The following is a 12,670-nucleotide window of genomic DNA, read 5'->3' as shown; positions in this document are numbered from 1 at the left end:
GCAGGGGCAGCCCAGGCTTGAATCCAGTTTCCTCTGTGCTCTGAGTCGTCTCCCTGGAGAACGCTCCCATCCAGTAGGGTTGTCAGGAGCTAACGCCCCGAAGGGCGCAGGACGGTGACTGGCGTGAGGCTCTGCTCCATGGGGGTGGCGGTCACTGTTGTTACCCCCAGGCACCTCTCTGTCTCCTGGGCCCAGGTGAGCCTCAGTTCTCACTGGAGTCCAGCCCTTTCGTGTTCTGGGGCCTTTGACGGCTCTTTTCTCTGAAGGCATCTCCAGGCAAGTCTCTTGTCTCAACTTGCTTGACCCCAAGGCCGTTATAAGAAAAGGCTCATTAAGCGTTTAAAATAGAGCCATGTCAGCAGATGGAACAATTTCTTGGGTATTAGAAGCCATTCTTTGTCAAGCAAAGGCTCGCGAGGAACCCTTTGCTCCGAAAAAACCTCCGAACTGTCCATCCTAGATTGTAGGGGTTGGCAGGAGCCTCTCTTGTTACGGGAAACTTTTAGCCACCCCCTTCCGAGGGGGGGCCACCCTGACACCCCCTCAACTCAGGCCCTGCATCCCCTGGTTGCCAAGCCCTGGGGGCTTTCCAGCTCTTCCAAGCAGCCGGTCGTCCAGGAGGGCGGAGGCCTTCCCCAGGGGCCCGGAGGCTCCAGGCTGCTCCTCCCCGTACCCTCTGGGCAGGCACAGCCCCACTTCAGACTTCCCCTCTGGCCCCTGCTGGACTGCCCAGCCCTCCCTGTGTGTATTTTCTCTCTGGGTGGGGGCCTGGGAGCTGGAAACCCTGCTCACATCCTCTCCCCACCCTCCCTTCAGAGGACCGAACTCCAAAGAGGCTGAAGCCAGTGCAGAGGTTGTGGTGGGGGGAAGGCCACCAGCAGGCCCCGAGGACTCCCGTGGGGAAGGCGGGTGGTACCTGCGCGGGTGGTGCCTCTGGAGGCTCTTCCAAGCCCATCATTTCCCTTCCGTCCCTCCAGTCCGTGGTCAGGACAGTACGAAGCAATACAGCCTGACCGAGCTGAAGCTCACAACCCTTCTCCGGCGTCCCTTGATGGGCTGGGACCGCGACGAGCCAGTTCGGGGAGACCCGCCACCGTGTGCGCTCCAGGCTGGACCCTGAGCTGCGGCTCCTGGGCCACCTCCCACCCGTGGGCTCTGCGGGGCTGGCTGGCCTCGGGGAGCTCCAGGGCCCTGGGTCCCTGAAGGCCCGTCGGTGTGCTAGACCTTGAGTTCCCTGCCTGCCCTGATGGAGGGCCCCCAAGTACCGTAGTAACAGAAGACCTAGTGGCAGGTCTTGTACTTCGCAATTGCTCTGTTTTATCAGCATATTAAGAAATGTGGTGGGGGGCTCATCCCCCAGTTCCGTAGGAGGGGGGAGCAGGGAGGACGGGGTGGTGCCCATGCGTCCTGGAGGCTACCTTGGGGTGTGCGTCTGCCCCTGGACGTCGGTGGTGTAACTGGAGCCTGCGTGTGAAGGATGGGCTTCTGGCTGGGCCTCGTTCAGAATTGGAAGGGATCTGAACCGTCACCTGGGACCCCGCACCTGCGCCTGGGAGTGTGGCCTGCAGCACCTGGGTGCTCAGTGGGCCTGGGTGCGGAGCCTGGGCTCATCCCAGATTGACAGGATTTGCATTTCAAAAGGAAAAGGGACTCACCTGCAGCCACACACCCCCCCCTGCCCGCCCCTCCCCAGGAACCAGGGCACCAACCCCTGTGTCTAGACTCTGGTTCCTGACACCACCCTTCCCTTCCTCCCCAGAGATCTTCAGGATGCTCCTGCCAGGAAGGAGCCCCTCCACCCCCACCCCTGTGCTCCACCCAAGGCAGGAGGACAAAAGTCTGGCTTCTCCCAACTCCATGCCGTCCGCTGCCCGCATCCCACGCCCCCACCCCTGTGCAGCCCAGAGGAGGAGAGGAGGGAAAGTTCCACTGGTGATGCAGGGCGGGTGCAGGGTGGGCTGCCTGGGTCAGGGCCCTGTGGTGGCGCAGGGTCCGAGTAGTGGTGGGGGCGGCTGGGGCCAGGGCGGGGGGGCCGGGGGGGTGGGGGGCAGGATGGGCCCTGGACCCGCTCCTTCCTCCCCTTTCCACGGAGGCCATCCCTCCCTCAAGCTGCCTACCCCGCCCGCCTCCCAGAGCGGTGGGGACACTGCCACAAGGCCCTCACGGGGCCCTGGGGACCCTCCGCCGCCCCTGCCCTCCAGCCCCGTCCCCCACCGCGTCGCTGTGCTGCGTGTCCCTTCCCGGAGCCTCAGCCTCTCCTTTCCTTTTCCTCGCAGCCTTGCTCTTCCTGTGACCTCGGCCGCGGCCGGCGGCCTCCCTCCCTTCCTCTCCCGGGCCCTGCCTCCGCTCTTTCTAGCTCTTTCTGTTCCTGGTCGCGGCCCTCCCATTGTCAGCCCAGGAAGGGCCGTGTCGGGGTCCAGGGGAGGGCCCCCAGCCCCAGCCCCTGCCCCGGGCCGCCCAGCAGCCGCCCCCACCCCAGCCCCGCGGCCCTCAGTTTGAGAAGCCCGGTCGCTCCCCCGCAGGCCCGGCCGCTCACCTCCCCTCGCCTTCTGACTTCAGACCCCAGAGGTGGGGGGCCGGGTCGGGGGGCAGGGGTCCGGAGCCGCAGGTGCCGCGCGGAGCTTCCCAGCAGCGAGCTGACCAGAAGGTTCCGGAGGGCGCTTTGTCACGGCTGGTGACCAGGGCTGGCTGCCTTGGGCCCGGGCAAGGCGGGTGGGACCCCACGAGTACTGGGGGCAGACAGTGACCCTGTGGGACCAGGGCCTACCGGGGGCAGCGGGAGAAGCCACGTCACCCATATTTAGGAAGGAAAGGCCAAGCCTTTCTGCAGACAGACCTTCTGGTATCTTCCCTCCGTGTCTCCTGCCCGGGTTTTGTCTGGATTTGCTTTCTCTCTCCCATGCACCCCCCACTCCACCCCGTTCTGCTTTTGTTCTCCCGGCAAGTGCAGAGCTCCGGTGGGGTCTAAGCAGTTTTGGTAGATACAGAAACAGGTGTTCGGGTCGCAGCCAGGTGTGTTCACATGCGGCAGGTGCAGGCACCGGGCCTCCAGGGCTGGAAGTCGCCAGCTGAGGAGGCCCGAGACCGGCTCCCCGTTGTACCAGCAGCAGGACTGAGGGTTCCCAGGGGCGAAGACGCCAGCTTTAGGATCTCTGGGGACAAAGCTCGGGGTGGATTGCAGAGAGAGAGCATGCCGGTGGCGACCTTTGAGCCCACGCGGCCCCAGGGCCCAGGCTTGGCTCTGTCTCCTCCGAGCTGTGTGAGGCCTCCCCCCCAGTCACATGCCCCCAGGTGTGTGTGGCCTTCCACAGGGAGGCCCCTGTCAGACCCCTGCAGGAAGAGGGGGGACGCCTTGAGCCCCGGGGGGACCTCCTGGGCTTGATGAGGACCTGTGCTGCGTGCCTCGGCACCCTCCCCCTGGGGGTGTCCCCCAGGCCTCCCGAGACAAGGCTGACCCCCTCTGCAGGGGAGGGGGAACCTGGGGACTGGCCTCCTGGAGGAGAAGCAGTGGCTGGAGTACAGGCAGGTCCGCTGTGTAGCCTTGGGCAAGATTCTTCACCTCCCTGCTCCTGGTGTCCTTACCCCTGATCTGCAGAGCAGCCATGAGATCAAGGGTGACGTTGTAAGGACTTGGTGCCCAGGAGCCGGCCCATGGGAGGCCACTGGTCGTTACGTTTGGAGCAGAGGTTGCCCTGTGATGTCCCCTGGGAGCCCGTACAGTCCTGCGCCCGGGGATTCCTCGCTGCCCGGCAGGGACCGCAGTATGAACCGTCGGCTGCGGCGAGGCAGGGCATGGTGGGGGTCGGGGGGGGAGGGTACGCTGTCGGTGTATGCGGGCAGCCCCTAGCATGGGAGTCCTGAGCCTCGGGGTCCATGCCCCTCAGAGGGGCTTCAGAGGCCGGGAGCCCACACACGATGTGTCTGTGGGGACAGCTTCCATTGGATTCCCCAGTGGGGGCCACAGCTACAAAGATTAAGAACTTTTTTCCCAGCATGAAGACCCCCTGGAAGAGGGCACGGCAGGTGGGGTCTGCTCAGCCCTGTGCCCTGGATGTGTCCATCCGGCCTCACCCCAGGCCTCAGCCAGCAAGTGCACGCCAGGCAGGGACATGAGGCATCCACCCTGCCGGAAGCTCAAGGTTCAGCTGCATCAGATTTGGGGCGGGGGAGAGAGACCAGGGCCCCAGAAGTTGTGGTTGGACTAGTAGGGCCAAGCCTCACTGAAGGCTGGCTGAGGACGGGGACCGGAGGTGTGGGATTGTTAGGGGATAGACGCATAAGGGAAGGTCAGAGCAGAGGAAATGGATCCAGCATGCCAGCTCCTGGAGCTCCTTCTCATCCCCTGGAAAGTGGCACATATGAGGGGACGGCCCTGAGGTCTGCCCCTGCCCGAGCGGGGTGGCCAGAAAGTCATCGAACGATGTCTCTAGGCCTTGAATTCTAGTTGGAGGGTGATTGTTGCAGGATCTTATGCACAGACCTTGGGCTGTGTCTCATGGACACGTGGCTGAGGTGCTCTCCACCCCCCCCCCCACCCCTCCATTTCTTTTCTTTTTTCTTTTGGTCCTTATTTTATCTGCCCTATCTTGATACCTGTGTTTTTCTCATCAATCAGTTTGAGAAGCAGGTAGAGTATGGATGGAAAGAAAAAAAAAGAAAAGAAAAGAACTTGTTTACAGAAAAGGAGTCTAGGGAAAGTAGGCTTTTGGTCCTGGGATGTCGTGTTTGTTTTTCTAAAATATATTATTTTTTATTGGTAAGTTGATTTTGCTTGTGAAAGGCAATGTGGAAAATCTGTAAAAAAGAAAAAAGGAAAAGAGAAATCGCTCATAACTGCATTAAACAGACATCCATAGTTAGTACTTTAGTATGTTTCCTTCTAGTCTTTTCTTACATGCACAAATTAAATTTTTTTTTGCTATCTGTACTATAAGTGGTGTCCAGTTTTCTTGCTTCACACGTATCATACGTAACACGGACAATTTTCTGTGGTACTAAAAACCCTTTATAAACGTTTCAAACGCTCCAGGCCCCCATAGTCGGATGTTTTGACTCCCCATTTTACATCATTAGCGATAAAGCGTTGACCGTGTTTTTGTCCGTAAAGTTCTTTTCAAAGTTTGGGTGATTTCCTTGAGGAAGGGTGAGAAGCACACCCGCAGGAGAGGGCTGGCTCGGCCGCGTGGGTGCGCGGTGTGCTGGGGGCTGCGTGGGGCTGCGTTCACCGGGGGCCGTGCAGAGGGAGGGGAGGAGGCCGGCTCTTCACAGGCCCTGGCGAGAGCCCACGGACTTAGGCCCTCGATCTGTGGATCTGCTTGTGGCAGATCAAAAGTCCTCCTGGTGACTCATCCGTGGGCAGAGCCCTCAGGCCTGGTGACCGAACACCCACCTCCCTCCGAGCGGCCCTGGGGACTGCCGAGGTCCCTGGAGCCTGAGGAAGGGCTGCCCAGGTGCCTCCGGCCCTGCGTGCGTGCGCCATCAGGCCCGTGCACCATCCCAGCTTGCCTGAACTCTGCTCCAAGACAGGCTGGGCTTGGTTTTCACCTCAGAAAGGCCAGTCAGTGGGGTCAGCCAGCGGATAAAGTTAACTCAGCCATTATTGCTTTTTTGTTAATGAGGGGAAGACCAGCTGTGAAGATGCCAAACCATTCAGAAACGTTGCACAGGACTTCACGTCTAGGGCGAATTCTGCGTTCAGGCAGAGGAAAGCAATCCACAGTGATTCTAAGTCCTCACCGGACCCCGAGGGTCCCTTTCTGAGCTTTCACTGTATTATTATTATTTTTTTTTTTACGAAATATTTTTCCTATTAAGTTATAAGTCTTGGAAGCTGTGAAAAGCACTGGCAATCTCTTTGGACTCATGAGCAAGCAGGAGCTCTGTTGTGCATGGAAGCTCAGAGGGAAGCTAAGCCCCGAGGTAGGTGGAGGACAGTTGGGCAGGAAATTCTCTCACCATAGCTCTCATAGTTGGCTGGAGTGATGGCCAAATGCCCATCCTGTGTGGCTGTGGGGGTTGAGGGAAGGGAGCAGGACTGGCTTCTCTTAGACTGTAGTTGACAGAAACAGACCAACTCATTCTCAGAGATGAGATTCAAAAAGCAGAGCCTAGATACCTACCCTGGGTGTTTTCAGGCCTAAGAATACTTGACTTGGATCTTAAGCTCGCACAGCCCACTAACATGCCCACAGATGCTGTTCAAAGTGACCTCTTTTAACAGAGAGGCAAAGTAGGCTTGAAGCCACCTGAAAAATTTTATTGAAGTCAGGGTACAATTGTTTAAAGTGCTTTGAAGAAATCGGATCTGAGACGTTCCTGCTATAAAGTAGCCCACGAACAAGGCAAACGGAAAGCATGAATTCAAGATGTGCCCATAGCCAAGATCTAAGAGAAAGATTCCTCTTCATGTGACCTGTATTTGCTACCTGCCTCTTGTGTGGCAGGCACAGCGCTGGATTCTGGGGGACAGAGCTGTGGAAGGCTGCATTTCCTGTCCCGAGGAGTCTAGCTGGGGAAAGATCTAACGTGGCCAGTCACAGTACTGAGAACACGTAGGGGGAATCCATTCTGATTCAGGGGCTGATGTAAAACCCAAAGGAAGTCGCGTTTGAGACGGGCTTGAAAAGTGAGCATGGCATTGGGGCTTGGAGAAGTGGGAGAAGGGTCTGGAAGGCCGTAGACACAAGGGATGGGTATTACTGGTGTTCTTGGGGAGAGTCATCTGCATGACTGCTGGGCAGAGGAACAGAAAGGATGAGCAGGAATCTGTGGCGTGCGGCCTGGTGGTCGAGGGTGTTGATTCTCATCGTAAGGAGTTTGGACTATGTTCTGCAGCGAAGAGGGACCCATGGCTAGGGTTCTGAACAGAGAAATTAGAAATTAGAAAATCAAAAAATTGATTTTTTGGGATCCCTGGGTGGCGCAGCAGTTTGGCGCCTGCCTTTGGCCCAGGGCCGCGCCGATCCTGGAGACCCGGGATCGAATCCCACGTCGGGCTCCCGGTGCATGGAGCCTGCTTCTCCCTCTGCCTGTGTCTCTGCCTCTCTCTCTCTCTCTCTGTGACTATCGTAAATAAAAAAAAATTTTTTTGATTTTTTTAATTAACGGAAGATGCATAAATACATGCTCCATGAAGGATTTCAGCTATACTGAAATCTATCAAGAAAAAAGAAAGAAAAGAAAGGAAAAAAAATGCTCACTTTCCCAGGGGTAACTACTGTTCTCCTTCAAGGCATTTCATCTGCCTGTCTCTAGGGGTGTAGACAGGCAAAGTCAGGCCCTGGAAGTGGGAAGGCCGATTCTGTTAGACTTCCTGCTCGCTCACTCGCTCTCTTTCACACACACACACACACACACACAGCCCTGCCTTTTAATATTTAAATATATATAAGATAGGACTGTAATCTGGGGAAGCCTATATACTATCTTATCACTTAGCTCATTAAAACAATTTTTTTTTAGATTTTTATTTATTTATTTGAGAGAGAGCGAGTGAGCGAGAGAGCCCATGAGTGGCAGGGAGGAGCAGGGGGAGTGGGAGAAGCAGACTCCCCGCTGAACAGGGAGCCCTACGCGGGGCTCGATCCTTGGACCCTGAGATCATGCTCCGCTTTCTGTTGTTTCAGAGCATGGTTTTATTGGCTACTCGCCGGAACTGCTATGGAACAACACTCTGCCGGATTACAGTCCTGGAGAATCTTTCTTCACGGTCTTCGGGGTGTTCTTCCCAGCGGCCACAGGTACAGTAGTTTGGGTGCTCTTACCCACCCACGTGAGGGGTACGAATGCTTGGTTCCGAAGCTCAGCATTGTAAGTGGCCTGCGTGTGCTCCTAGGATGTATGTCTGACTTGAGAGGTGGCCTTAGCCTAGTTCATTATTCCCGAAGGCCTCCCACATTGTTTCATCTTCCCTATGCGCCATAGCTATGTATTGAAACCTGTTGGCCTACTTAAGAGAAGGGACATTTTTCTCTTAGGGCTGAACAGGATGGATTCCTCAGCAAGACAAGCTGCGCCTTCCACCCTGCAATGAGCCTAAACATGGTCTAGAAACTCCCCTCTCTCTAGCCTAACCTGTATGTCTTCTCCCAGGAGGCAGAGCAACGCTATATTGTCTTCTCACTGTGCTGGGTGTGGGTGAAACCAGGATCCTATGGACAATGAATGAATCTCTTTAACCCACATTCCCCATTTTTCTGGCTCTCCAGTGGCCAGGGAGGAGCTTTCCAAAGCTGAGATCGCTCTAGGACCCTGGCCTAGAAGGTAGTAAGCTAACCTTACTTATAGACCATGTTGACCAAACGGTCTATAAGAAATAACCATTTGCTAGTGACTGGGCTTGTCGCAGAGCACAGACTGAGAGAAGCGTTTTACTCTTGGTCAGGTAGTGTTGACGCCCTGGATTGTGTTTGATTTCGTCTCCTTCTCCTCGTCTCCTCCTGGCCCTCTCACTTGCCTTTCTAGGTACATCCTCTTCGATGCACCCATTAAATGTTGGAGTTTTTCAGGCTATGCCCAGGCCCTCTTCTCTTCTTTCTCTACTGTGCCCCTTAGAATCTCATCCACGCCTGCTGTTCAATGGCCACTCACAAGGCCAATGACCCCTAGACCTGTACCTCCAGCCTAGACTTCTCGGAGCTCCATACGCTACGCTCAGTCACTCCCATGACATCATCTGTTGGGCATCTCAGACCCATTATGTTCAGAGCCAAGCCCACCGCACCCATCCCCCAACTGGCTCTTCTCCTTCTCTCCTGATCTCAGGAAAGGGCACCTCCATCCAGATAATTGCTCATGCCAACGGGGAGTTATTCGTGCCAACGTGCTCTTTCTTACCAGTACCCTCCCAGCCCTGTCAATTCTTCCTCCTAGAGGAGCTTCTTCTTTACGTCCTACGTCTGTCCGCTTCTGCCACCTGAGCACTCTGGTCCAAGGCTCATCTCTCCCTGGATCACTTCAGGAGTTTCCTACCTGACCCACGGTCCCCACCCCTGCCCCAGGCTGGCCACAGCTGGAGCTAGGCCTCAGCGGCGGCAGGTGGAGTCCTGGTCCACAAGTCCAGATGTGCCAGAAGTAGTGCATTCCTTTCGTTTTTATGAAATGCAAAGGGCTGGCGTCTGACTCTAAGCCTTCATTCTGCCAGGATGACTGAAAACTCACGTCAATCATTCACGGTGGCTCCACCGTGGCCTGCCATCCTGTTCTGAGGCCTTAGGGTCTTCTAGCTTTTCATCACTGAACGCAGAGCCAGACCCTCTTGTTGTACTGTCTGCACATCCTACGGGCTCTCTGCTGCTTCTGAACCAGCAATCTGAACCTGGGGGCCCTGTGTAGACGCTATGCATGTCCCAGGCCCTCCTCTCTAGGGTCTTGTGGGGTCCCTACCAGTGCTGACATGGAGGGTGCCCCAGGTCCACACTGCTCCAGATCCTATGCGCTTCTCTCCCGGCCTCCAGCCCCAGGGGCAATCTTCTGTAGCAATATGGTGGGCACCCCGCCCCGGGGCCAGCTTTATGGGCACGAGCCTACGCATTCACACTGCGCCCACTCTCAGAAGGGCCCCACGCTTGGTTTAATGATTCACTCTTGCTAAAATTCTTAGTAATTTTTGAACAAAGGATCTTATTATTTTTATTTGCACTGGACCCAGCAAATTATGTACCAAAGTTTATTCTTATCCCCCCCCATGCTTTTCCCACCCGTTTTGTTTCTTCTTCTTCTTCTTCTTCTTCTTCTTCTTCTTCTTCTTCTTCTTCCTCTTCCTCTTCCTCTTCTTTTTAAAATCTGATATTTTATTTATTTATTTTTAATTTAAATTCAATTTGCCATCACCCAGTGCTCCTCACAGCACATGCCCTCATTAATGCCCGTCACCCGGTTACCCCGTTCCCCCCCCACCCCCACTTTCTTACCTCCTTGATTATCTAAAGTCTCCTAAGGGCTCAGGCTTGATTATCTAAAGTCTCCTAAGGGCTCAGGCTTTGGAGTAACTCCTGTTACTTAACAGGAGTTTGGCAAATTCTGTTTCCTTTTTCCCCGTATCTCCCTCAAGGCAATAAAATATAGGTCAACTTCCCCTTGAATGGACAGAAAAGGCAAAGGGAAAAATACTAAATAGAGGGAATTTTTTTTAAAGTTAACATTCGAAAATATTGTCCCGCCCTCCCTCCCTCACATGGGTAGAGCACACATTAAAGAGGCTTCCCACCTGAGCATTTCCTGGGGCCTGGTGGTGAGTCCTAAGGCCAAGAAAGCCGGGGCCCAGACTCCAGGTTGACAGTCACACCTGAGGCGGGCCCCGTGATCCTCCTTGGCTGGCAGCGCCCCAGGGCGGGGGGAGGGGGGTGTTCTCTGACACCTGCAGGAGGTTGTGTCAGTAATGTGACCCTGCTAGGTCCCTCCACACTGCTCCACGGTTCCCCTCCTTTGCCTCTCCAGACGCTGTGTCTTAGAAAGAGAAGGGATGCCTGAGAGGGGGCAGGGAGTACAGGGCCCCCCCTTCAGGACTTTTCCCTCCAGCCAGGAATTAGCGGTCTGAGGTTTGAAGAGCCCTGCAGTAGCCCGGCGTCTGAACGGGACCGACAGCAGCTAGTTCAGCAGCTCTCAACTTTTTGTCTTTTTAGTCCATGTTCATTTTTGATAAGGATACTAAACCCCTCACCTACACTAGAAATTCTGACCTGCCTCCTTGGACCAGAGAAGGGTGTGTTTGTCCTTCCTTTGGAAAAGATTGCTACCTAAGAATATTAGTCAAGTTTGATACTCTAGAGCTTAAATTATGAAGATCTTATTCTGTTAAATTCCAAATATAAAATTATAATATTGAAGAAACTATCTGCGTAGACTTTGTTTTGTTCTTTCACCCCAGCTCTCTTAGGAGATGAGCTTCTCTGTCCTCCGCTGCCCTTTGGCCCAACCAGGTTGAGAATCATTGATCCTTGGTGTGACCAACTGGGGAAGGAGGAGCACAGAGAGACTTAGGAAGGATTGCTGAAGGTCACCCAGCTCATTAGTGGCCGGAGCTGGGCCACCACTATGCTGTGGAGCATTGCCTCCCTGGCTCTCTCTTTGTTTTCCAGGGGCCCCAGTGTAAACACGGTAGGCAGGACGAACAACTTGTATCACTTGGCTTTCCCCTGGCAGATGTTCTGTTAAGCTATGAAAAGCATGGATGATTGACAGTTTCCATGGCGATGGATTTGCCAAGGATTAGCTCTGAGTGAGTCATGGCTGGGGCTCCCTCCAAGGCCATCCTCTTCTGGAACAAGAGAACCTCCAGGCTGTGGAGAGGGGAGAGGAGTTTGGAAGAATGGACAAAAGCCCCCCCACCCCGTGTCCCCATCTCCAGTCAGAGACGTATTATTTAAGTTACTTCAGATATTTTATCTCAAGGGTAGGACACCTCCTGTCAGGAGCAGCTGAAAACTAGGTTGCAGCGGCTTCTCTGGATTTAGGAAGCTTGTGCTCCTCCTGTCCTCCTCCCTGCAGTCCACCACGCCCTGTGGTAGTGGCTGCAGGGTGGGGCTGGGCCCTGGGAGTAGGTTCTCCATTTGCTTTGTTTCTTAAAGTACTTTCCTTCTCCAGGCGATGATAGCAACCTTGCCCTGAGCAACCAATGTCCGGCCCACAGGATTCTCTCTCTGTCTCTCTGTCTCTCCATCTCTCTGTCTCTCCCACACATGAACACACACGGCCACTCCAGGGACCACAATACCTGGAAGAACTCAGAGATGGAGATTCACTGAGAATAGGGTCCCCAGGTTTAAGGAAGAGAGAGCCTCAATCAAGGACAAGCTAACGTTGGGGCTCACCCCACTGTATTCTGATGAGCAGGAACGAGAGAAAAGGAAGCTTTGTAATTATTATACTTATATTTTACGATTCTTTTCGGGGGGATCCCTGGGTGGCTCAGCGGTTTAGCCCCTGCCTTCGGCCCAGGACGCGATCCTGGAGTCCCGGGATCGAGTCCCACATCAGGCTCCCTGCATGGAGCCTGCTTCTCCCTCTGCCTGTGTCTCTGTTTCTATCTCTTTCTCTCTCTCTCTGTCTCTCATGAATAAATAAATAAGATCTTTAAAAAAATAAAAAACAAATAAATAAATAAAATTCTCTTCCCCCTTATTTTTATAATTATTATACTTTTATTTTTTAAAATTCTTTCCCCCTTATTTTTATAAGTATTATACTTTTATTTTTAAAATTCTTTTTACCCTTATTTTTATAATTATTATACTTTTATTTTTATGATTCTATTTATAGCATTAACTTATAATTTTATTAATGTGATTCTAAACATCAGTAAGAATCCTTAGCGTTAAGCAGCCTACTACTACGTGTTGCGCCGTGCCAAGCCCTTTACATACAGGCTTTTACTCAGCCCTCCCCACAGCCCCCCCTGCTCCGATTAGGTGCAGATTTAGCCTGACGCTAATGAAGCTCCGGCTTCAAGGTCCCTCCCTTGCATCACCTCCTGCTAAAGCCCTGTTCTTAATTCCATATTCATACATCTGTGTTGTTTTTAAAGTGTCAGACTCCATAGAACCTGGATCCTTCCATGGGTTCTGTTATTATCCCATTTTCCAGGCCAGAGAACAGCAACACAGAGAGCTTAGTTCCCCCAGGTCAGCCAGACAGCGAGCGGTGGGCCCCCCTGCTTCCCACCTGCTTTGGA

General features: G+C 54.2%; 1 protein-coding gene across 1 annotated transcript in view; it reads left to right on the top strand.

Annotated features, from left to right (window-relative positions):
• The window catches only part of SLC12A8 (solute carrier family 12 member 8), a 132,883-nt gene that overhangs the window by 72,743 nt on the left and 47,470 nt on the right, over nucleotides 1-12,670 (top strand). Inside the window, exon 6 of the mRNA XM_072728408.1 lies at nucleotides 7,626-7,739. Within this exon, the coding sequence (XP_072584509.1) occupies nucleotides 7,626-7,739 (114 nt within the window). The remainder of the gene's footprint in view (nucleotides 1-7,625; nucleotides 7,740-12,670) is intronic.

Source organism: Vulpes vulpes, chromosome 1, assembly GCF_048418805.1.
Source record: "Vulpes vulpes isolate BD-2025 chromosome 1, VulVul3, whole genome shotgun sequence".
Taxonomy (NCBI): Eukaryota; Metazoa; Chordata; class Mammalia; order Carnivora; family Canidae; genus Vulpes; species Vulpes vulpes.
Note: the sequence above shows the minus strand (reverse complement) of the source record. Positions and strands in the feature narration are given on the sequence as shown.